This window comes from Protopterus annectens, chromosome 3.part0, assembly GCF_019279795.1.
Source record: "Protopterus annectens isolate FY-2018-M chromosome 3.part0, PAN1.0, whole genome shotgun sequence".
Taxonomy (NCBI): domain Eukaryota; kingdom Metazoa; phylum Chordata; order Ceratodontiformes; family Protopteridae; genus Protopterus; species Protopterus annectens.
The window spans coordinates 784,942,355-784,969,109 of NC_056731.1; the positions used below are offsets into that span (position 1 = coordinate 784,942,355).

Sequence of the window (26,755 nt, forward strand, 5' to 3'; positions counted from 1 at the left end):
TCTGCTGGACAGTGGCACAGGGAACTAATGGCTCTGATGGACAGGGGCACAGGGAACTAATCTAAGGGGGTGGGGAAAGCCAACACATTCTGGCTAGGCTTATAAATGCCCTTGGGCAGATAGCCTAGTACTTACCTATGAACCTATATATTTTTTCCTATGTTGTTTTTTTTTTTTTTTTTACAAATTTTTCATATCCGATGGTGCTTTGGCAATGCATTTTGTTTTTGTTTTTTTTTTTGCATATTATGTTTTTATATATAAATGTATTTAACTTTTTATACAAATTTGGGTATTTAGCTGTAAATGTGGGTGGATTGTAGACTCGTATTTGATGATGTCACTGATGGTTGCCTATTTAAGTGATTTGTTCTTTTAACTTGTTTGTCTGAAGACGTTTGCTAAATTAAGTAAATGAAAGCGCTAACTTTACCTCACTTGTGGCTTGGGAGTCATTTTCTTCATTTGGAGATTTGCAGTTCAGAGCTGGAGCAGATGACTTAAAGTTAGAAGGAATATTCAGAAAACAGTCTGCTGAGAGACCATGACAGGACTGAAAGTGACCACCTCGTTATGGATCAGTGACTGGGTCCAAGGCTTGCCTTAGGCAAATTGAAGTTATTTGGCTCAAAAGCCCCCACCCCCCGACTCTAGGCTATGCCAAGTTCAATAAGCATTATATGACCTACAAGATTTGCCTCAGACACACAACAGCAAGACATTTCCGACTTGTAGGCTAGCTTCCACAGTAGAAGTGGAGTGGGTTAGATTTCTTGTTGTGCACTGCAGTAGTGGTTAGTCTATTATTAAATATAATGCAATTTAACACCAAAATGACTTGGTGTTACTTATGCTTCCATAATGCTCAACAGAGGTTTCAAACCACCGCTGAGGCTCAATTAATTACCTGGTTTTGTGTAGCACTCTGGTTGCTATCACAGAAGATAATAAGACAGGGTTTAATCTGAAGACTGATAGTCATAATGTGTTTTCTTTTACTTCTGTTGCTGAAATGGCATGTATGAATGGATGCTAATATATACAGTTACAAAATACAACTGTGGGACAGTCAGTTTCAGCCAGTATGAAAATACTAATAAGCACAAACCAAAAAAAAAAAAATTAACAGACACTGTGATCTGACAGAACTTCTGATCACCAGGGTTTGTCACAGAATTTAACTAGTTCAGTTGTATGGCTAAGAAACACGTTTTTCAGCTGCAGATATGAGTATAATAATCCAAGAGAAGTGAAACATAAGGTGTTTGTTGAGTGGAGGGTGACAGAGGTGAACAGAAAAATGCTTCCACTTGGCTAAAGGTAACAGCAGTAAGAGAAGGAATTTGACTCAAAGGTACTGCAGGATAATAGTGTTTCAATGTCACTTACAAAGTTGGGGAAAAAATAAGAAACAACAAAGGCACAAAATGATTGGGCTGGATTGCGGAGGAGTTTTGGAGTAGTGTAATGCAGAAAGATGAACTCATTGTTTAGGGTTTGCAGGTTTTCTGTATATGCAGATTGGTTTGCTTATGGCATTTGATTTATTTCCATCTGTCAAAATATACTGCTTCATGACTATTCTCAATTATCCTGGTATGCATTCTTTATTGTTGCCTTCGTGACCAGAGATATGTCTGGAAATGGCCTGTAATAATTTATCCACTTACTCAGTTTAGCAGCTAATTAAATGAATAAATAATAAATCTTAAGAGATAATTAGAATTGGGATGGTGTGTGAGCAATGTTGTTTGCATGGAGATGCCTGCGGTTATTATTCTTGTGAAATTCTGAGACAGTTCAACAGTTTTATATGGTTTTGTGGATACACAAGGACTGTAACAAGGTAGAAGAATTAATTGGGTAAGAGGCACTAACAATTCAAAGCAGATCCAAGATGTGAATTGAAGCCCAGAAATGAAGAAAGCTGTAACATGAGATAAAAATGTAAAATAAAGTTCATAAAATGTAGACACCTTTTATGGCCTCCATTCTTTCCATACCTATCAAACTCATCTCCACTAATTCATTTGCCTTGCACTTTCTAGCATCTGATTACTGCACATGGGGGGGCAAGAGATGGGAGATTGGGATGAGTCAGAAGACATTACCAGGTTCTGCATTTCAAAAGAGCTTAATGTAAGGTAGCATGATCTGATTGGTTTTGTCTGCAGCATTACCAAAGATGGTGGTGTGTGCAGAGTACTTCGGTTACTAACAGAGGCTGATAGCTTATTTCTATTTTAACATCTCTTTTGACAAAATATAAGCTAAAATTATATTGTTTTGTTTTTGATAGACAGTGATAGCATATGTTCTAGATAAATAATCTGAAATAATTTTAAGTCCAGGAGGCCAACAGCTGGAAGGGGCTAGGGTGGGGATGAGGTGATAGGCGTGAGTGGTCAGCCAGAGGGGCAGCACCAACATGTCTATATTGGGCCACCACAATTACTAAAGTCTGTCCACTCTACATATCTGAAAATAATATTAGTGAGGCTGATAGGTCTCCATCTGTTAAGGAACAGAACAGAACTCCAATAAGTATTGGGAACATTAAAATATGATACCAGAGTTCTGGGAAATGTTCAATTTAAATAAATGTATCAGTAAGAGTACACAATCCTGTTGCCTGTCTCATGCATTCAAAAGAGACAAACTGATGTATGGATTTAAGATATTTATTCTACATAAACATGTCAGGAACTGTAATCAGAACAAGTATTTAAACTAAATGATTCACAAATTACTTCAAACACACTTGCATGTTCATCTCCATTCATGACTACATTCACTCTGATTGTGCAAAATGGCACTGTTCTCACACGTGCTCAATACTTACATGCATGTGCTATCTAGCTACAGTGGCACAATTGGAACATTGCACATAATGATCTATAGCCTCCCTCTTTTGATTTGTTTGACATGCAATAGGAGAACAAGGCAATGTATACGCTACATAACATTTCAATATTAATAACAAATCGAAACTCAAGTCCAAGTCGCTGTGTATTTTGGATTGGGTTTGGAAATTCTACCCTGTCTGGTTATATAAAAGCTGTGACTAGATTTAGCAACAGAGACAGTCTCTGGGGAATCCTTCTCAATAAGAATTTCAGGGATAACAACAGGATAACTTGAGGAAAATACACTGGCCTGAGAAATGGGAACAAGTGCAAGGTCACTCTGAGAAATGAGTTCTTAGTACAGGCAATCTGCTACATCACTGGTTCAGAAACTAGAAGTATATGACTTTGGTTTCTTCTAAATTCCATTCCCTTAGATTGAACAATAAAGGATCTTGGTTCCTCAGAGACATTTTTGATAATACCCACTTGGTTGTTTGCATCCTTATGATATCTCCTTATCTGAGTGGTCTAAGAGGTTTGCTAGATTTACCGTAGCACAACTTTTGTAACTGGCGTTTCTTCAAAATTTGAGTCTAGACCCCTCTGTTATTAGCATTTGGAATTAATAGTTTACTAATTGGCAAGGTTGTTCTCGTCTGTCTAGACATTAATCTCTGAGCAGGTGAACCAAGCAACTTACCTTGGGGAATGTTTCTGAGACTGAGCAGGTTAAGAGAAACATCAGTACCACATCTCTTGGATTTCTCTAACAAACATTTTGCACTTTGAAGTGCACGCTCAGCTAATCCATTGGAAAGTGGATACTCAGAACTACTAACAACATGGATAAAGCCCCAAGACTCAAAACATTTCTTCAACTGCTGACTGGTAAACTGTGTACCATTGTCAGCTACAACTTTGTGTGGGCTACTATGGACAGAAAAATGTCTCTTCAACTTTGTAATGAAAGTGCTGGATGTTAGATTAGGAAGAAGGTCAATTTCAAACCAATTTGAATAAAAGTCTACTAATACTGAATAATGCTGACAATTCCATTCAAAAATATCAGTAGCAACTGTCAACCATAGTAATTCAGGAATCTGGTTTAGATGAAGTGGTTCTTTTTGTTGGTGTGATTTAGTACTATTGCAAATAGAACATGCTAGAGTTTCCTTCTCAATATCTTTTGATATAGAAGACAAAAATACTATGCCTCTTGCCCTTCTTTTGGTTGAATCTATATCCTGGTGACCACAATGTAAAATCTGGTTATATTCCTGCTGTAATGATGAAGGAATAACCATTCCAGGACCTTTCATGATTCCATCTTCCATCATGAGCTTGTCTCGGTAAGGAAAATATTTTTGGACGTCAAGTGGTAGACTGGTTTGCCGCAATGGCCATCCTTGACTGATAAAATGTTTCAGCTTCTGAAGAACAGAGTCTAAAGTTATATGATTTCTGAGTTCATCAAGACATGATGAGGAAACAGTTTGGACTTCATGACTTCAGTCTGCTTTCTCATTGTCATGCTGTTCTGTTGTTTGTCTAGGCACTCTTGACAAAACATCTGCAAGGTAAAGATAGTTGCCTTTTGAATAAATAATACTGAAACTGTACTTTTGCAAGTTTAACATCATGCCTTACAGGTGTGCTGGGGCTGAATGTACCAGCTTTTTTAGAACTGTCACTACAGGTTGGTGATCAGTCTCTCTTTGAATAGGTTTTCCATAAATATAGTCATGGAACTTCAAACTTGCGAACACTACTGCCAAAAGCTATTTTCAATTTGCGCATATTGCATCTCAGTTTGGGTTAAAGTTATTATCTGGAACTGGCATCTCAAGAATCGTTGCTTGCTTACGCAGATCTGGCTGAATGCTAGAACTAGTAAACAAATGACCCACATAAGTAACTTCTCTCAGCTTGAATTTACATTTCAAAGGATTCAGTTTAAGACTGACTTCACATGCATGGTCTAGAACCTTCTTAAGGTTTCTATTATGTTTGCCTTCACCACTGCCCCCTATAAAAAGTTGTCTACTATGATAGCATACGGATAACCTAAAAAATGTGTTCCATTGCACGCTGAAAGACTTCACTAGCAGAATTTATCCCAAATGCATTCTCAAAAATCTGTACCTTCCAAATTGCGTACTGAAAGTAGTTAACAATGAAAATTTGTAATCCAGAGAAATCTGCTGAAATGAACATTTTGCATCTAAGACTAAAAAAAAACAGTAGCATCTGGCATAAGAGCTGTTGCATCTCCTACTGTGCACATCGGATGATGAGGACACTTAAGAGTTTTGTTTAAATCTCTGGGATCAATACATATTCAAATATCATCTGAGTTTTTCTTATGAGCTACAGCCATGGACCCTTTGCTGCCAGATTACCAGTTGGCTGATAGTTTACTGTATTACTCATTTCATCAAGCACAGATACACCAGCAACATAAAAAGTTTGCTCGCAGCTTTCTAATCAATCTACTTGCTTCTTTGGATGCTCTCTTTTAACAAATGTATGTGCTACTTTATAGACTTAGAAAGCCTTTTGAAATGATTCCACTTACATTTGTGACATTGCTGACCAAAAGCTAAGCACTTCTCTCAATGTATGGGCTCATGGTTACCCTCCACAATTATGACAGTTAACAAAAAAATTAGGTGCTGTGGCCCCATTCAGTTTATCATTAGAGTTGGGTTCTGGAACATTCTTTGGCTTGTATCTCTTATTCATCTTAGCTTTGTATCTCACACTATCAATATTCACACTGGTAGACACTGTATGCATGCTTCTCTCTTTCATAGCATATTTGTGTGCTTTTCTGTATGCTTGTATATTTGACAAATCTCTGTGGCTTTGCTCAATGCCAAATCACTATTTCGAAGCAAAATCTTTCTCACTGCATCATTATTAACGCCACACACAAGTCTGTCCTTTATCAACTCATCTTGCAAATCACCAAATCTGCATGTTTTAGCTTTATTTCTCAAGTCAGTAATGTATGCTGCTATAGTTTCACCAGGCTTTTGATTTCTTGTGTAAAATATGTGCCTTTCCATTGTAATATTCATTTGAGTGTTACACATTTCTCTAAATTTATGTTTTAAGCATTTATGGTCTTCCCACGTTTCAGCCTGTATCACCATATGGAAGTTGTCCCCTTCCCCTGCATACACGGCAGGTGCATACACAAATGAGAGTTCCCTCTCAATGGCTTCAGAGCCTGCTATATTAAGAAGTATGAATGCCTTTATATATGTATCTATCAGAAAAAGCAGCTTGTATGAAAATATCATATTCTTATTCAAATACTCCCCAATTCTCAGCAATATTATCATCAAACACCAGCGGTTCAGGTCTGCAAAGTCCCTCTGAAATTACAACAAAATATGTTTAAACATAAGCATAGATCAGATACTTGTAATTATGCTTGAATGCACAACCATCACTTTGAAAAGGCTTCACTTTGACACGGCAAACACTGTGTACATTCCAGAAACTTTGAACACTTCAAATAGCTTTAGTTAATGCAAAAAAGTAGTACACTGCAAAAAAATGCAGTCGTTTTAGCCCTTTCATACATCTTAAACATTTCAGAAGTTATTTCAAACACTTTCATATTTATTTTGAATAATTTTATCAGTATGTCGCAATTTTGGACATTTTGTTTATCTTGGTAATTTCAAACATCTTGAATGCTTCGCCTCACATTTGACAACTGAAAATTCATTTAAACAAATTTAAGTACTTCTGAATAACCGCTGACCTGTTTGCGGGTTCACTCCAGTATATTCCTCCATTTCTAACCATGTGTTTCATGGCTTGTGTGTTGCTTCAGCTTTGGATCCCATTCTGGCACCATGTCACTTCTGACACCATGTCGCTTGTCTCATGCATGCAAAAGAGACAATGAAGCGATGTATGGGTTCAAGACATTTGCTGTACATAAACATGTTAGGAACTGTAATTAGAGCAAGCATTTAAGCTAAATAATTCACACATTACTTCAAACACACTAACGTGCATCTCTACTCATGACTGCATTCACTCTGGCTGACTGTACAAAATAACACTGTTCTTACACATGCATAATACTTATATGCACATGCTATCTAGCTACAGTGGCTCAATAGTAACATTACACATAATGATCTGCACTCCTAACCATATGCAGGAAACTGACAGGCATACTATCATGTCCCTTGGAACCATTCAATTCTAGAAATTATCATTTCAAATATAGCCAACTGTACTGACATTAATATTATTCCAAATTTTCTAAGTGATCACTGTCCTGTCCTCCCCACTTGGTCCTTTAAATCTACAAAGCCCACCCACAAAGCAGTTTCTGCTTGGCTTTCACCAAACAAAAATTTCCATCTTACATCATCATTTTATTAACATTGATTGGTCACCTTTATATCTCTTCTCTGATCTAACTACAGCTTTAGCTTTAGATTACTGAATCCCTAAATGATGTGGGTACTCTACAAAAGGGCCTTACAGAAACAGATGCTTGGTGCCAGAGCCATGGGCTCAAGCTCAATGCCAAGAAATGCATTGTTATCCCCTTTGGGAAAAAACATGTATCCATGAATTACCATATAGGTGGCAGTACACTAAACACAGAAAGTGTGATAAGAGACTTAGGGACACAGGTGGACAGTGGTCTCACCTTCGATAACCACATCGCCACAACAGTCAGGAAATCCTTCTATGTGGCACACCTCATCACGAAGGGCTTTTCATCCAGAAAAAGGAGGTCATTGTCCCACTGTACTCATCCCTCATTAGACCCATTATAGAATACAACGCCCCATTTGGTATGTACCTCTCAAGACATCTGCAACAACTGGAAAGGCCTCAGAAATACCTCACTAAAAGAATCACAGGCCTAAAGCAGATGCCCTACGCTGACCGCCTTAAAAAACTCCAGCTATACTCTGTCGCATATCGTCTACTCAGAGGCGATCTCTGCTTAACATACAAGGCCATGTCAAACCCAGAGCTGTTGGACATGCTACACTTAAAGAAATCCCAATCCCTCAGAGCTACACGCTCCAGGGATCTAAACCTTGTCATCACAATAAACAAAACATGCTGGAGGGATAGATTCCTAACCCAGAGACTGCCGAGACTCTGGAATAGATTGCCCATACATGTCAAGCAGAGTGCCTCTTTGGACCTCTTCAAGAGGAACCTTGACGATTGGATGGGAGAAAGGAAATTCACCCCAGGGATCACGTCAGTCGCCCTGCTAGACAGGGGTCCAGGAAAGTAAATAATGTGGGAAGAAATAGCCAGGGAATTGTTATGGCTAGGCTTGTATAGGCCCTAGGGCTGATAGCCTAGTACCAACCTATGAACCTATGAAGCTTTCTTCATCAATACTCTCTCAGTTATACAAGAGACACTATTATCAATCATATGCAGGAGAGTGAGAGACCAAAAATGCCCATGGCTATCTATTGACATCAAGAAGCTCATAAGCCAAAGAGGCAAATACTGGGCAATGTGGAAGCAAAATAATAAAAATGATCAACTACATCAATCTTACTTCTCCTTTAGGAAATGAACTAAAATAGCACCACATCTAGCTACTTAAGAAATGAGCAAATGTTCTCTATTAGCAAACCAAAATACTTTTGGACTGCTATAAAACAACTAGCAGGTCAAAATTCTGCAGTTCACAAAGCTACTCAAATAACCCAAATAGCAGAAGACTACAAATCTTTTCTCATCACAAGCTTACACAATAACCAACATTTTTCAATCCAAATAGCCCACCTACACTTCTCCTGGCACTTATATTTATCCTCAACTTTATCTTCTAGCGGACAATATTTGCTATTTTTGACTTTTCCATATTTTCAGTAAAAGAAACCTCCAGACTACTAAAAATCCTAAATAACTCCTCCATGAAATTCTCTACTTTCCACCCTATGTTCCTCAGAAGTGCTGCTAAAGAAGTAGCCAAGCCTCTTACCTTCATCCTCAATCTATCCCATATCAGAGGACTAGCTCCCTCCTGCTAAAACATGCCACCAACATTGCCCCCACCAGAAACAATGAAAGACTTCAGAACTACCTCTAACCTTCGTCCAACGGCTAAAGTATTTGAAAGAAAGCAAATGCTTAAACATATAAACCAGTTAAGGCCTATTACCAGAAAAGCAACATGGCTTCAGAAATCCGTTTAGTACAATTATCCCTTTTAACTGTCACAGACCCAATAGACAGCAGCATTAATTTCAGCTGGACAGACAAGGGCTTTTGAAACAGTAAATGGCAGACTGCGCATTAGCAAATTACAGAAATTTAACTTTGGTGAGAACACAATTAAATGGCTTCAAAGTTGCATAGAAAATAGAAAGGTTGGCATTCCTCAAGGTTCAATAATGGGTCCATTAGTCTCTTCTCTATTAATTAATGACTTCACAGATCATCTCCCACAAATCAGGTGTCATCTAAGGGTTCCCAGTCCTCTGTTCCAAAAGTAATTTTACCAGTTGTAACATCTCTCCTGATTTTCCAGCCATTTATTAATTTATCTTAACTCACTCAACAACCCCTTATAGGAGTAACAAAGCTCTTGTTCTAGATTAAACTGGGGTCTTGCTTCCCACCACATTAATATTCTTCCATTCCTGTATAACTGCTCCCAACATAAGGGTTTTCTCCTTTTACTTTACCATTTTCACTTGCCTTCTCATTCACTCCCAAGGTCTGCAACCCACTACCTAGAGCTACTGGGAAAAGCTTTTCTATTAATAGCCTGTGCTTCCAACTCCAAATTTCTGACTCCCTCCAACACATATGCCTGAATCTTATAATTCTACTGGCTATTTTTCCTTGACTTCAGAACCCAATTTTTCTGTTTTTTCTCAACTGCTTCCCACTCTGGATAAATCTATGTTTCCATTTTGATTTAAACTGATCCACTTGCAAAATAAGCATTAGCTTCAGCTGGGCTGCTTCAAAATACACTTTAAAATTAGGCAGCCCCAACCCTCTCTGATCCTGTGGGAGCATAAACTACTCCCATTTCACACACAGGTTATTTATTGTCCCATAAAACTGTTTCAACTCCTTGTCCAGCTGTTTCCATATACTGTCATGCTGTGCATAACAACATGATTCCCTACATACAATATCAAAGGGCACAAATAATTTTATTTCTTTCCATTAATTTTATTCCCTGAGAATTCTTGGAATACATTTCAAATTGTTGCTAAGCACCAATAACCCTTTTCTAGGTTTGATACAGAGACAGTGATATCTGCAAACAATGAGTTTTTCTCTTGGACCCCACTACAATCATATCCTTGCATCTCTGACTCTTTAGCTGTTACAACCAGGGGTACAAGACATTTAGTTTACTTTCTCTGCATCTAAGCTGACCATTATGAGAGTAGTTCACTTTCCCTTAGTAATCCTCTGTATACAGTTTTATTAACTCAATACAGCCTACTGACAACTTCAGGAGATTCTGTAGTTATATCCTGCAGATGCCTCTAGGATATAGCCTGCTCAGATTTGAATTCCTGCTCATATCCGAATTAATAATTCTAATACTATTACACATTCAAGCTATTTAATGATTTCAATGTGATGGGAAACACACATGCACTGATATCTGGCCTCTCTCAAGAGCTGCTAAAGAGATATTAATTGTTATTCATACCCTATTTATATTGACATGAATTTCATATTTTCCAAATATCCTAATAACCAAGTAACATAGACAGAAGAGTAAAGCCTGACATGAAAGCTCACATGTGGACAAATAAAATACTACTGATCATACATATGAGGCCTCAGCTGTTACTGAAATATTGTAAGCTGTTTATAAAATATGACAATGTTAATCTTCACTGTGGTTATTATGAATTACATATCTAGTTTAAGACCTAGAATCACTGTAAAAATGTGTTTGTTCTGAACAGTTTGCCACTTACATCTCTTTAGTAACCCTCATGTCTCCAGAGATATGAATATTTGTTTGAAATGTGAGGACATAACTTGATTTTGTCAAAAGCAAAGGATGCAGTCATTGGAAATTAGAGTACAAATCTCCAGGGCTTTATTGCAGTGAATGAGTTAATCTTATCAAAAGTGTGTCTTCCTTCCATCAACTCACACTGGTCTTTGTTAACATATTTTGGTATGAAGAGGGTCATCCTACTCATTATAATAGACAAACAACTTGTAGTCATAGTTCAGGATTGATATTGGTCTTTATCAGGTTGGGTCTACAGGATCTTTATCCTTGTTTCATATCACGACTGGTATCACCTTTTTCCATGAGGCTGGGATTAGCCCCACTTCAAAAATTATATTAAATAACCTTACCCATATCCATAGGAGCTCAGCTCCCCTACCATCCAAACCTCTATAGGTACTCAATGCTTTTTTTAAAGCACTCTTTAGATTTCTTCTCTGTGTAGCTTTTTAATCAGGTCCTGCTGTTCCCCTTATTCAAGACTTTGAATTCTTATTTCTCTCAAAAAAAAAAAATCATCATTTGGGTGTTTTGCTCTGATATCTCCATAGCCACATACAACACATTCCTTAAAAGTTCTTGAAAATCTCTAGCATTTTCTTTGGGTTCCTACTTAGCTTCCTAGTGTCAAGGTGTCTTAGTTTGTAAATGCTTTTTTTTTTTTTTTTTTTAACTTTTACTTGCTATACCCTTCTATCCAGTATTTTCTGGGCCCAAGGATTATTGTCAAAAAGGAGCTGTCTAAACATGACATTTTGACTCACATTCATTTTAGTTAAATGCTCCAAGTTTTTTTTCTCTTCCACCAAATATGGTGTCCCTGCTACCCCCTCTTCCTCTTTCTTCTTTTGAGCGGTGTTTAATTTTCTTCAGGTCTTTGCATACCTCTGCTCATTTCTTTCCCACATTTGTTGTTCCTTCATTTTAACCCTCTCCTTCAGTCATTTATGTTGACATCTTTCTACGTGGCCTAAACAGAATCTCCATTGTGTGTACTAGCCAGCCCTTATTAAATGCCAGCTCCTTTAATAAATATGTTTAAAAGTTCGTCTCATCTGGGAAGAGCACAATGAATGATACCGGAGCATGATCTGAAAGAACAATATTGTGTATTTCTACACCTGTTATTGGGTGTTTATGTTGCTGCATTACCTATACTCTTCTCTGGACAAGCCAAACTACTGTATCTGGGTGAATAACATGTGCATTCCTGCCCGCCTTGTTCTCCTACTACATTGCCTACTCCAAATACTCTAAAGTATATACTTGGGTACCTTTCCTTCCCTTTGTAAGTTCATCCTTCTAGGACCACCTGACATGTCACACAGGCTGCCATATTTGTCAAAGAGTAAAATCCAAATGCCCTGCTGAAATTCCAGTATCAAATGTTTTATTTCTCCTTTTTTTATTTTGAAGGCATGGGAATACAAGCTAATGTTATTTTTCCCTAACCAGTCCCCCTATAAGACTATGTGTCTCCCTATTTGATCTTTCAATTCTTCCACTACCAAGGAGGCCCCCTAGTCACTAGTATGACTAATCTCCCTTCCTCTGTCCCTTCATTTCTGCATGATATCCTTCCTTGCAGCTTGCTTTTCTTTATAAACATTTGAAGCTCCCTTTACCCTCTCCTGCAGTAGTACTATGATTGCTTAAATTCTACAAATGTATATTGCAACACTATTTCATGTGTGTGTGCACCAGCCTTGTCAGAATGAGGTCAGTAATTGCTCCTTCTGAGGATAGCTCTGCAGCTTGGCTATAATAGGCCTTGGCTACTTCATTCTCTGTGTCACCGGTAAGTAGTTTCTATAAGTCCTACATATGTGGATTTCTGTTCATGGCATCATTATCCACACACTCAGCTGCTAGTGCATAAAGTGCCTGAAGTCATTTCCTGCAGCTTTTTTTGGAATCAAATTAAACCTCAAATTTGCCATTCAGGCTTGATCTCCCAGATCTATCAGTTTACCATTAACCTCTTCCTGCTAAACCTCCCATTTTGTCAACTTTCCCTTGAATTCCACCCCATTTGCCTAGAGAGATGCAATTACATCTGACTGAGCACTCAGAGCTTCCAACATTTGGTTAAGTCTCTTGGTGTTTGCTTTTACATATTCATCCAATAATCCTAATATTTTCAGTGTATCAGTATGCCTCTTGTCCAGTTTTCTTTCTAGTCACCTCAAGGAGCCCATGTCATCTCCTTCCACCTTAAATGGTTTAGCTGTCTCTCTCTGTGGTTACTTAAATGTCTTGAATATGTGACTCCTCTTAACATTTTCATCTTTTCAGGGACATTTACCTAATCTTCATAAACCCCATTATTCTTCTCAACTACCAAATTTTTAGCCAAGCTTTTGTGTTTCACATGCTTTTTTCTAGGGGGGATACACACTGCTCAGCTTCCCATCCTGCCCAAAAGCACTCACGTCTGTTATATTTAGACAGATTATTTCCTATGCAGCACAGACTGTTTGAGAGCTGAAAACTCACTGAAAGAATACACTTTGATTCTTGTTTACTGACCACCTTCATTTTGTTTAGTGCAAGTTTTTCTTTCTTTTTTTCCCCCTTTGATGTTACAAACAAGGCAAATTCTTTTTCAAGAAAATGAGCTATTACTTCTGCTTGGTTGTTAAACAAAAATAAGAAAATAGTACATTAATAAAATGTCTGCCTCACAATGCTGAAAACAGAAAAATCCATCTGATTCTGTACACAGACATTACCTTCAGAGATGGTTTTGGATTGGTAGAGTCAATGTGTTGGAAGACTTATAAAAGGCACTGTCAACTTAATTATAGAAAGTAAACTTCAAGTCATCCTACCTGCTCCTTGTAGAAGATAATGCTTCAGTCTCTGTCTGTAGACCTGCTGCTGCTGTTAGAGTCTGGCAAAAAAAAAAAAATGCTAGTTAAAATTTTAATAAAAATAATGTCATATTTTGCATGATTCCAAGTGCACATTCAGATAAATGGCACGTATCACAACTTTCTAAGAATACATAACATAAATAAGCAGAAATGTATGATACTACAACTACTGCTAGTTGCTTATAATGCAACAAAACTCAGATATTGATAAAATATAATGCAACACGGGAATCATGAAAAGAAAAGTACAAGCCATTACTATGTTTGCTTTTTAAATCTAGCGCTAAAAGGCTCATAGAAATAAATAAATTTCAGCATCCAGTTTTTCTATTCTTTTGTGTTATTATGCTGGCAAGTTCCACTGCCAACTCTAAAAAAAACACCCAAATAACGAATACAAAAAAAAAAAAAAAAAAAAAAAAAAAAGCCTTAAAAGTTCATCATAGTTGTCAGCACCATTTTCTAAAGCCCTTTTCATGGTAAATTTCATAGATAGTAAATTGAGCAGGCTAGATCAGATTTCCTTATCCCGAACAAACATTTGTACTTCCTCCAGTGGGAATCTCCTGGCTTAACCACACAAGCTGAATGACAATCTCTACATCAATTTCTGGGTCTGACTGCAGACTCCTCCATGAGGGTGGTGACTGTGATGCCTTCCTGTGGCAATGCCAGAGAATATCCTTATAGTGGTCTCAAACCATCTCATCTACCTCCTCTTGACACACTGAAGCAGTGGCTGTGCAAAAAGGTCTTCCCAGAATGCTCATCCCCAAATTCTTTCATGGACAGTCAGTTCAGCTATCCAGTAAAGGAACCTTATTTCTGTAGACTGTATCGGAAATCTCGTATTCTTGGTCAGAATCCAGACCTCATGGATATAAATGAGGATGGGAACTCAGACTGACTGGTCAACTTAGTGTTTTGTACTGTGACTCGGCTCTCATTTCCTCACCATGGACTGGTAAAATGTGTGCAATGCTTCTATTGCTATACTATGCCACTACTCAATCTCTCATTCACCTTGATCCTCATTGGTAAACAAGTTCCCTAGATAGTTAAACTCCTCTACTTGAGGTAGTTACTTCTCCACTCACCTTGAAAGAGTAATGCACTCCATTTTGTGAGAGAAACATGACATCTTATCTGGAGGTGCTGATTTTCATTCAACTTGCTTCACACTCAGCAGTGAATCCATCCAGTACACACTGAAGAGTACAGTCACTTAAACCTAAAGGACTTTATCTGCAAATGACAATCCTGACACCCCTCAACTTTCCAAAATGGATACAAGTCAGACCCTGTATTGTGGATTACTATCCTTTCCATGGATAACAAAAACATGATGACAGACAAGATGCAACCTTGGTGGAGTTCTATGAATGTATCTGACCTGCCAAATATAGTAAATGAGACTCCACATGCCTGATTTCCCCAGGTGTACAGGAAAGGCTCTTTTTGAAGTGTAAGCTGAATTCATCCCACAAAGAAGCATCAGTTAGGCATTCCTAGGTCATATTTATGTTTGAGTTCCTCAGGCCTGGTGAGCTGCTGTTCCAGCCATGTGATCTAATTTGCCAACAAATGGTAAGCAGTTAACAGCTTAAAACTTGGTTTAATCTAAATGTCTGTAATATATGGCCTCAGATCTGATGACAAAGACTAGAGAGTCTGCCACTGATCTCTGGATGACTATAATACCAAAATGAAATACAAATGACTAATAGCAAAGAATAATAGATATGCCAAGGAAGGCTATTTGTTTACTTGACTATCTTTACTTTATGGTAAGCCACGATCCAGATGAGCCAACTTCAAAGAATGGGATTGGTATGATAAATTACCCTGTGGTTTTAAGACCTCACTGTTAGCTATATTAGATTAGTGGGTACCAGGGGCGAAGCCCCGAACATGCAGGTGAGGGGGGCTTGTCCCCACAAATGTGAGTCTATTTGCTTGAAGGGGCTCATTAGATTTAAATGGTAGATCACTACAAAAAAAGCTGATGAGAAATATCAGAGCCTAAGAATGTCTTGTTATGAGCTGATACTGACTTGTTATGACTGACTACTGAATTCAGCAGTAAAGATGTCAGTTCACTACAGACTCAAATATGTTTTAGGAAAAATGTCTCATAATATCAGTACCTGAGGGATGATGTTCATTCCCCAAGACATAAGAAAGATGATGCAGAGACTAGTACGGTCAGGTAATAAAACTAAATGTAACACTTCACTTACTTACTTTATCAGCACTCTCCTAATACAGTCTATGACTATATTTAGAACAAAAAAACTTATTATTGGCTTTTACAATATACATGCATGTAACGTTGTGTTGTTTGCTTTTTAAGCATAGAACTTTGATGCAGTTTTAAAATTTCATTTAGTGTCAGTAGCTCAGCTGATTGTACACTTGCCTCTGTTACAAGGAATTGCAGCTGGCTAGGAGTTGTAACCCTTCAACACTTGATTAGTTTCATAATTACCACTGCAGATACTCAAATGAGGTTCAATATGTCTGTGTTTATTGATGGCGCTGGTAGATGTTACAGATTGCACTGCACTCACCAAAACGATTAAGGGTGGCATTACTAATTCATAGATACTTACTTTATATTCCTATTTTATAATTTACATTATTTTGATAACATGAACTTGTTTTGCATCCCAGTCCAATAAAACACTATTTTACATCTGCAGATTTCTTCAGATTACTCTGTTTCATTTCATATCTTTCAAAAGCAGCTATGGTGATTTCTGTGCCCTTGCCAACACTCCACCAATGAGGGCCTACATGAATGGTAGTTGACTTATGCACTTGCATCAATGCCGTGACTGTAAAACTCTAAGTTTATAGGTAAGTACTAGCTAGCTGACCTTGCCAACCATTTTAACCCTAGCCAATTTCCCTTTTTGTGCTCAAAATAACCTATCCTATTAGGTTACAGATTGACTTTACCCATCCCATGGACGATAAGTATATACTACCTTTAATGAGAATAACTGGAATCAAACCATAGATAATTTGATGAGACCCATACATGGAAAAAGCATTTAAGAGCTGCATCTGTCCATTAGTAGCACATGCCCTCCCTTCTCCATCCACATGTTCACAAATACATCTAAGATGATAAATGTAACTGACCTGGGATCACCAAGCTCATGTTCGCTGGTCTTGCAGCCACTGGTAACATGAAACCCTGCACTGCAAGTTAGCAGGGTGTCTGAATGGGAGCAGCATGTCTCTCAACCAGGACAGGGGAGCTAATGTAAACTGTTCACACCAATAATTCCCTGCCTGCTTCTTCCAGTACCCAAGCTGCTATTTGAATTTAAGCTGTGGTTTATAATGGCAACGTTATCTCTGTATGCCACAGAGCCAATCTGTATTTGATGTTTCTCTGCAAATACCCTTAATTCTATTACAACTCAGCAAAACATATTTACCTATTCCTGTAATACAATCTTTTAACTAAATAAACTATGTTTTATATTTCATTTCTACTATAACTGGCAACTTTGGATTTTTTTTAAACATGTTTATTAAATTCACATATTTTGAACAATGACAAGGTTATACATACATTAACAGAAAAGAAAACAAATCATTGTAAACATTGCTTAATATTTTCATGCATTATAAATTCTTCTTTAACAATTATCATTCATTGCAACATTACATAAACTGCTCAATTCCTACATCCCTTAAAGTTTGCTCATCCTCCTGAATATTGTTCTGTATTTATTATTCCCACAAATTTAATTTATTGCCGTGTCTTTCAGTCCTTTTGTTCTCATGAACCCACCTGAAATCAGTGGCGGCTGGTGACTTAAAATCAAAGGGGGGCTGCAGGAGACAGCTGAATGGGTGGGGTCAATGGGAAGGGGTGTGACCAACTAGAAAGGGGAGGAGCTATGCTCAAAACCACAAAAACTAACCAAATACACTGCCCTGGGCAACAAACTGTCATTATGAGAGTCCAATCAAGACAAAATGAAATGTAGAAGAATAAAAATATTTCAATGCATTGGCTGCATGACAGCTTACATAATATCTAGATGGTAACAGAAAGGTTGTGAGGCATGAAAAATAAATTACTTTTTAAATACATTAATGGAATGCCAGTCAAAATCAAGAAAAACAAGCAGCACTCAACTCAAACCACTTCTTGCACTGCAGTTCTAATTATAATTTATATTCAGCTTTATTACAGTACCAAGTAACATGCTGAAAGTAGAAATCTCTGATGCCCCTACTTGTAACAATGTTTCTTACCCAAAATAAGACCTGCTGCCTGACAACTATCTACTTGTTTCATGGGGAAAACATGATCAAAGTAAAAAATGAAAAGCAAACAAGAAATAAGCTCAAGATACATTGCTTAAAAGGATTACTGTACAGGTTATGGACCACACGATTGGCATTCTGTTTAGTTTACGGGTAAAGCCTGCAGAGATGACTGAAGTCTCCAAGTGTAATGAGCTTCTTAAAATAATGTATTCCTGTCCTTTATTACAAATCCTGTCATATGCATTTCAATACCAAGGCTTATACATTATCTAGTTAATGTATTCTCTACATGGCAACAACAGAAAGGCTTTCAATGTTGGCAATTATTTAACAGTATGTTTATTAAAGCTTACTTGCATCTTACGATCTCAGCCAAGCTTACCTGATGGTCATTAAAGTATTGCTACTTAAACACAGAGCAACAGGCACTTTGAGTAATAAACATAAATCAACTGTACATAAAATATGACAGAAACCAGACCATTCTGCAAAAATCAAGGACAGATGAAAAGCCACTCTAGTACTTGTGTCTACCTTGGATGGGGGGGGGGGGGGATACTCTGCACATTTACACTGCATAACTACTCCTTGCCTTGCTTCGACATATCCAGAGTCACTACATGGGGGAGTGGGGTGCAACAAATATGTCACAATTTGAAATGTCTCTGGCTGACTGTGATGGCCCTGACACATTTGTTATACCTCTCAATCTCCGAGCAAGAAATCTGGACAAAGCCATACATAGAAGTGGGACAAAGGCCCAAAAATAAGGACACTTTTAAATATTGCTCTTATAAACTTAGAAAGATAATAGAATAGGTCTTGTATTAGTATGAATTTTCTGAATGGTATGAAATCTGAAACTCAGATGTCTGTCATTATTTTCTAACTTCAGTCTTTAATGATTTGTCACTAATTTGCCACAAAAAAACACAATTGTATCAAAAACGGACCAAAAATGTGATGTAAAAATATAAAATAGCCACACAATACAGCTGGGGACCTGTCAAAGAAGGGTTACTTTAATATTAGTACTGCTAACTTGAGCAGCTGACAAAATAAAAGAATCTACATGCATTTCTGAAATAAAAGTAATCTATAACTCTGATTATTACAGTTATTTCTTAATTGTAAACCCTCCATGTTTACTTCCAAAATTGCTATTTTGAAGAGGGATTATTAGGGGGAAGAGCAACATTTTGAGCCTAAATCGGGGACAGTTGAGAGGTTTGGCTATGCCTAATTTGATAAAGCAATTTATTTGCATGTACCTCTCAACCTGTTAATGCAATAAATCTGGACAAGGCCAAATATATTGGGGGAACATATAAACAGTACTAAAAATTGCTCTTGTATAAACTGAGACAGTTGATAGAAAAACAGGTCTTACTTTAGCACCCATTTTTCTGAAGGTTATGAAATCTGAAACTCAGTGTGTCATTATTTAGTGACTTAATTCCTAAATGATTTGCCAGAAAACCACAAATTTTATAAGGAACAAACCAAAAATAAGAAGCAAAAATCTATTAATTCTTTGAAAATCTGGACAGTTGGGAGGTATAGTTCAGCTGGGGCTGTCTAAGTTTGCCGCCCTTCCCCCTCAAAAAATCATGGTCGAATGGAGCCTCCACCTGCAGCCATTCCAATGATCCATTACTTGGCTATTTCACTCCATTTACCATAAACACTAATGTGCATACTGATTTACTTCTATGATGATTTGGACTTCATTTGAAAGTTTTATTTTGCATTTTGCAGCACAAATACTAAGACATATGCTAAACAAACTTAGCATTAAAACTTCTCTACCCTTGAAACTCACATTCGTTGAAACAGCATTGAAACCCACATTCAAAGAAAATACATTTTGCCAGTGGCAGATGAAGATTAATTCTGGGCTGTTTTCAAATAATAGACAAACATACATGTGCTCTTTGATACACCTTCCTACTGCTTTGAACATTTTCCAGTAAACAATGAAACAAAACGCATGCACCAATAATGACAAAACTTCCCAATTCAGAACATTTCCATCATAAAAGTCTACTCAAACTTCTACAGTCCACCATTATCAGTAAATATGCACAATTCTACAGTCCACCATTATCAGTAAATATGCACAATCTCTGAAGTAAAAAAGTCATTAAAAATTCCACATTAAATAAATCTGTAACTAATGAAGAGGTTGCTGCTAGCAAACACCTTTATATTTCATGGTTTCATCGAAAAATAAAGTGTCTGATGCCCCTGAGGAATAAATTGCCAATATTACATTAAAAATGATAAGCTAGTAATATTGCAATAGGAAATGGATGGCAAACTGATAACAGGCTCATAGTTAGTATCTTAACTTTCAGTACAGCAGCATTCACCCCTTGTGGGAGTAGAACCAACAACCTTCTGCATCAAAAGCAAGTACACAACCTGTTGTGCTATTAACAATGTAAGTTGACTTAGCATAAGCAGCACTAAACTTCTCTTCCCCTGCAGCTTTCAGCTCCTTGTAAAATCTACTCAATACTCAACTGCATCTCAACTTAGCAGCACAAGAAATATGGAAAAAGCCAAATTTATTGAGGGGGTCAAAAGGCCAAAAAACAGGGACACATACATTGCTTGTATAATCTTGTAAAGTTGCTAGAATAAAATGCTGTGTTACCACCATACATTTTACTGCCAAGGTCCCTGTGCAAAACAGTCAGAGCAACATACCACTACGCCAAATCGGCTGCTTTGTGAAAGAGAGGAAGACTGAAACTTAAATGGCTATCATTTAATGAATTCAGTTCTCACCATAACCATCAACCTCTTAGCACAAAACCCCTGGACAAACCCAGTAATGAAGGAATACAGCCCTCAAACATATTCAGTGAATTCAGTTCTTGCCATAACTGTCAACCTTAGCACAAAACTGGACAAAGCCAATAATGGGGTAATACAGTCCCAAAAATAAGGACAAATTTCAAATATTCATCTTAGAAAATTGCTAGAATAAAAGATTGTGTAAAAGATCATGTTACTATGCATTTTCTGAAGAACATGAAGTCTGAAATTCCATGTCAATTTTACTTCTGACGGAACAAAAACAATTTTCAGCAGAGGCCCAGGGAGAAATACTGCAGACACATGTCTTTGTAAAATGGCAGGACATCAGAGCAAATCCACACAAACACAGGGATGAGATGCAGACTCCATAAAGAAGGAACCCCAGCCAAGAATTGAACCAGAAAACCTATTGCTGCAAGGCAACAATGCTACCACTGCACCATCAAATATGCAAGGAATTAAACATTCAGAAACCTGAAGTCTGAAATTTAAATGCCTGTCAATTTTATTTAACATTTGTTAATCAGGACAATCTGACTTGGAATAAAAAAACAATTTTCAGCAGAGGCCCAGGAAGAAATAATGCAGATATGTCTTTGTAACATGGGAGGACACGAAAGCAAACTCACACAAACACAGGGAGAAGATGCAGACCCCACACAGAAGGCACCCCAGCCAAGAATCAAACTTGAGAACCTGCAGCTGTGAGGCAACAATGCTACCACTGTACTATCAAATATCAAGCATTGCAATATTTAGAAACCACAGATGTTATGAGGAACAGATCAGATCACATATGAGGCAAAATCTGCAATTTTTTTACAAATGGAAGTGGGTAGGGAATTCAGGTCCTTAACACCTGCATACAAGGTACAGGGTTCAAGCCTGAGTATCTCTACCCACCACCATTTGCTCTCTCTAGCCACCAGTATATAGTAACTGGGGCATTTTACACACACAGACACACACACACACACACACACACACACACTACAAATATGGCCTCACTTAACCCTACCCTAGCCCTAATCCACCTCTCTCACACAAACACCCCATTCCCTAATGGCTAAACTTTCATAATATCAAACAATTTCTACATTAGTTTTCCAAACCGGCACTTAACATACCTGCACGCAATCAATGTTACATTCATGTGAAATGCTTAACTTTCAATGAACAGAGGACCCAGTCACATTTCAGAGTCAACAAAATGATTAACATCCATACATCTAGTGTGTGTGTGAGAGAGTGAGTGCATCTGTCTGTCTGCCAGTATAAAAACAGACAAATGAAATACATGCTTTGCAAGTGCAATGAAAATATGATGATTCTTAACAGGGTAATGCAATGACATTTTCTGCATGTGGCTAGGTGAGTTTAGTAGCACATGTTATTTACTAATAGTTGCAGACTGCCTATATTAGAGCGGGTGTGTCAGCAACAATAACTACAGAACTTTTGGCTGGAAGACACCTTTTAGAAATGCTGATATAGCCCTTGTGATATGTAGTTTTCAGATATTATCAGCAGCCCTAAAATATCACACTTGCAAACAGTAAATATACTTGAAAGGAAAAGTTGAGTTTGGTCCAGTCAGATGGCAAAATGTTTGTACATTTTTTGTTTGCAGTTTCATGATTAATATTTGGCTTTTTTCCCCAGAAATTAATCTCCAATTTCTCAGTGTTAAACAAGAAATGGCTGTTGGAAGATTTATGCAGAGTAAACTCAAAGGACTTAAAGAGGAAGCTGTTGTTTTACAGGAATAAATCCTGCATATAGTATTTATTGCATTATTGTTGGGATGATATAAAAATAAATGAGTGATCTGAACAATGCAGCTGAGTGTAAGTCCAGTTATTACAACCGTTGCTTCCCAAACAATGCTTCTTTAACCATTTTGCTGTTCTGTATATTGTTCTTTGTGTCACCAATCACTCACTGAGAGGCATTGCAGCCACAATACATACATAAATCAGGTATACACACACACACACCTAGCCCAGCGACCGACCAACACACAGCCCTTCACTTACCTAGCCCAGCGACCGACCAACACACAGCCCTTCACTTACCTAGCCCAGCGACCGACCAACACACAGCCCTTCACTTACCTAGCCCAGCGACCGACCAACACACAGCCCTTCACTTACCTAGCCCAGCGACCGACCAACACACAGCCCTTCACTTACCTAGCCCAGCGACCGACCAACACACAGCCCTTCACCTACCTGACCAAACAGCAAGCCACAGATCTGCGGGAAACACACAGCTCTCCAGCGACCGAACAGCAAGCAAGCCCGCGCACTGAAAATGTCCCGCGAGAGCAGCTCAGTCCTCTTCATTGGTCCTGACTGCGGCTGATGCAGTCCGGACCTCCTCTATTCTGTGCGGTCGTCACCGCACAGAATCCTGGTACCTCACAGCAAGGATTGCTGGGTACCTCTGTATCCATATCAGGACTGCTGGTAAGGCAGTCTGGGATCTTATGTTTCACAGATTTTTTTTGTAATTTTCTTAAGTGGGAGGGCTGCAGTCCGGCAGTTCGATAGGACGTGCTGCCCCTGCCTGAAATTCTTTAATCTCCTATACAGTACTTCATATTCGGTTTGTTTAGACTTTCAGTTCCATTTTCTAGTAATTACTTTTTTGGCAGTCAACAGTATTAAACTTAGTAGTGCCTTACTACGTCTAGGAAATTCAGTTCCTATACCCCCACTCAAAAGAAATTTCCTCAGTTACAGTCATTTCCTCCCACAACACTTTGGACAAAGTACTCATATGAGGTTTTTAAAATCTGCCAACTCTTTACTTTCACAAAAAAAATTATTTATTGATTGATTTATCCTTTGTTGACCAGGTTAGTCCTACTAGGCTAGGGGTTTCATTTCAGGGGAAACTCAAGGTGGTATTTATACTACTAGGGGAAATCCATCCAGAGGACTGGGGAAATTCCTCTACTCATTTCACATATGGGGATGCTTTTTGCAGTTACACTTCCTGCTTTCGGTCCAAGCGTGGAGGTGGCTCAGAGAATCAGAGAGGGGAAATGGAGTGTTTACAGTTAGTGAAGACAGCATTACAGAGAGAAGTGAATCCTCAAAATCAGTGGATGTAAATTCTGTTTATGTCAGAGGTGCAGAGTGATGAGTTACAGGCAGGGAAGCCTGTGTGAGAAGGAGAGGGAAGTTGCAATAATGATGAGGAGGTGGTCAAGCTTTCTCAAAAAAAGCTGTACTGATGGAAAAGTTAAAGCTGTAGTGTTTTCAATGGAGTCGGAGGAGATTTGTCAGGAAAATCTCTTTATTGAAGAAGCTACAGCACAGGAATATGTTGTTACAAACCTCCAGTCGGGAGGGCTGAGGGATGACTTGCTCATGGATTTATTTAATGTAAGTAAACCTGAGAGTGGTAAAGACATTTTGTGGGGAGATTTAATGCAGAAGAAACAGAAAGACGATGCTCAGCAAGTAGAAGTGTATGATCCTAACAAAACAATAATAAGCAGAGATGATGAAGGCCAGAACTGAAAAGGGATAAGAAGAAAAGAAAGAAAAAAATACAAAAAAGAAAAGAGCTTTTACTGTTCAAATTGAAAAGAAAGAAGATAGTGAATTAGACAGATATAAGATATGGGATGAAGTAATTACACCCTTGGAAGTTAAAGCCAATGAAGTAAGAGTTTTTATACATATCAAAAAAGTGATATATTGTGACATTATTTTTGAGACCGGACAAATAATGGAATAGTCTTACGGGAATGAGTCAAAGAAAGCCTGTTCACCTTCGAATTTAAGACGTTATTTTACAGACAAAGAAAAAAGTTCATTTACAATTTAGAAATGAAGCAGAAAAAGAGACTTCAAAAAGATATTCACTGAATTTATGTAAAGATGTATTACCTACTATAAAAGTAGGTAACAGAGGATTGTGGACCGGGGGGGGGGCATGGGAATGTGATGTTTTTAAAATTGAAAATGAAAGTACTGAGCATATCCCAAGCATTATAAATGTAGAAGAAAATAAAGGCATGGTGAGATATTGGCGGTAACCTAAAACATGTTTTTTAATGTGGAAAAACTGACCATCAACTGTGAAAAAATATATATTTTTTTATGTGGAATGATAGGACATGATATGAGAAACTGTGAATTAAAATGTTGTAAATGTAACAAAACAGGACATTTAGGGGTGGAATGTGGAGAAAAGGCAATTGAAGTAGAAACATTAGAAATGTAGAGCCAAGAGAAAGAGTTTATAGACATAGAAACAGAAATAGTATATTTGTAAACAGAATGGGAAGAAACAAATATTCTAGAAAGAAACAAAAATTACAATAAAAAAAAGATGTGAAGGACTTAACATAAAAAGAGAGGAAGAAAACACAGGACCTAGTGAGACTGAAGATATGAGATGGAATTTAAACAAAAAAAATTCTGTTGCTAAAATAGTTTGAGAGGGGAAAAGGAAAATTATAGGAGGACTCATTAACAAAAAAAGAAAGGGAACCATAAGTATATTATTATAAAGACACTATTTTGTGTAAAATCTTATCTGTAAATATTAATGGTATAAAGAATTTAATAAAAAGAATGCGTGTTTCTGAGGGGTGTAGAAATCAGAAGTGTAATATTATAATACTGGAAGATGCTAGATTTCTAATAGAGGAAGAGAGATTACAACTTGAAGTGTAGTGGGAAAAAACAGTAATTTGGAACTTAGAAATGGAAACACACAGGAATAGTCATTTTATACAATGAGATGATGGAAATATTAGATACCGCATTTGTTATAATGGGTTGAATAACAACTCTTGATATAAGATGGAAAGATCAGATTTTGAGAATTATAGCAATTTATGCATATGTAACAAAAAGAGAAAGAGAAGATATGTTTAAAAATATAAACCAATATGTGGCTACAAATATGGAAATAACTGCAGTTGGAGATTTCAAGTGTAATATAAGATTGCAGAAAAAGAAAGTGTAGGATGGTGAAAAAGTGATAACTATCATAAAATATGGCCAATTACATGTTTGGAAGAATAGTACATGGATGTATAGTAGAGAGGAAAATAAAACGGAGACTAGTTCTTAATTTCAGCAGGGTTAATTGTACAAAAAGGTGTTTCGATGACAGGTTTCTCAAACCATACAGCAATTTGGATTGTGTTAAAAAGAAATACTGAATACACAGGAATAGGAAAAGGAATAAAAAAATTAAAGAAGTAAAATGCAATGATAAAGGAAAAAGTGAATTAATACATTTATGGCAAGATCATTTGGATTGGAAATGAGAGATTTTTATATGAACTGGTCAGAACTGTGGTTGCGTTTTAAACAGAAATATAAAACATGTTATACAAGATGGGAAAAAAGTAAAAGGAAGGGAGAAAAAAATAGAATACAAAAAGTTAAGAAAGGACACCAATGACAGTTTAGAAAACCACAATGACAGCTTCTTTATTAAAGAGCAGCAATTGTATAATTTGAATAAGATGAAAATAAAGAAATTGCTGTATAAGCAAGGATCCGTTTTGCAAGGAAAAAAGAAATTGCTCTATATTTGAGCAAATGTATTAAAGAAAATAATACTGCTATGAAAGAAATACAGGATACTTCAGATAATATGACACACAAGATAAAATTATGGAAATAATAGAAAAAGATATTAGAGTATCTTTTAAAGGACAGAGGATACAAACCATTATTAAATGGAAAGTAGATACTCTTACAGAAAAAGATAATGAGGAATTAGAAAGAAAAAGGTGGTGGAGGAATTAGAAAATATATTGTTGTTGTTGTTTTTCTTTCGGCTTTTCCCGGTTAGGGGTCGCCACAGCGGAACTCCGGTCTGCTAATGATCGGCAGTAGATTTTTAAGGTGCCTAGGTGCCAGCTC

At 37.3% G+C, this 26,755-nt stretch overlaps 1 protein-coding gene across 2 annotated transcripts in view; it reads right to left on the reverse strand.

Annotated features, from left to right (window-relative positions):
• The window catches only part of LOC122796555 (palmitoyltransferase ZDHHC11-like), a 1,296,289-nt gene that overhangs the window by 262,758 nt on the left and 1,006,776 nt on the right, over positions 1-26,755 (reverse strand). For both annotated transcript variants that reach the window (XM_044065129.1, XM_044065131.1), the window contains exon 8: positions 13,692-13,753. In XM_044065129.1, coding sequence (XP_043921064.1) covers positions 13,692-13,753 — 62 coding nt within the window. The remainder of the gene's footprint in view (positions 1-13,691; positions 13,754-26,755) is intronic.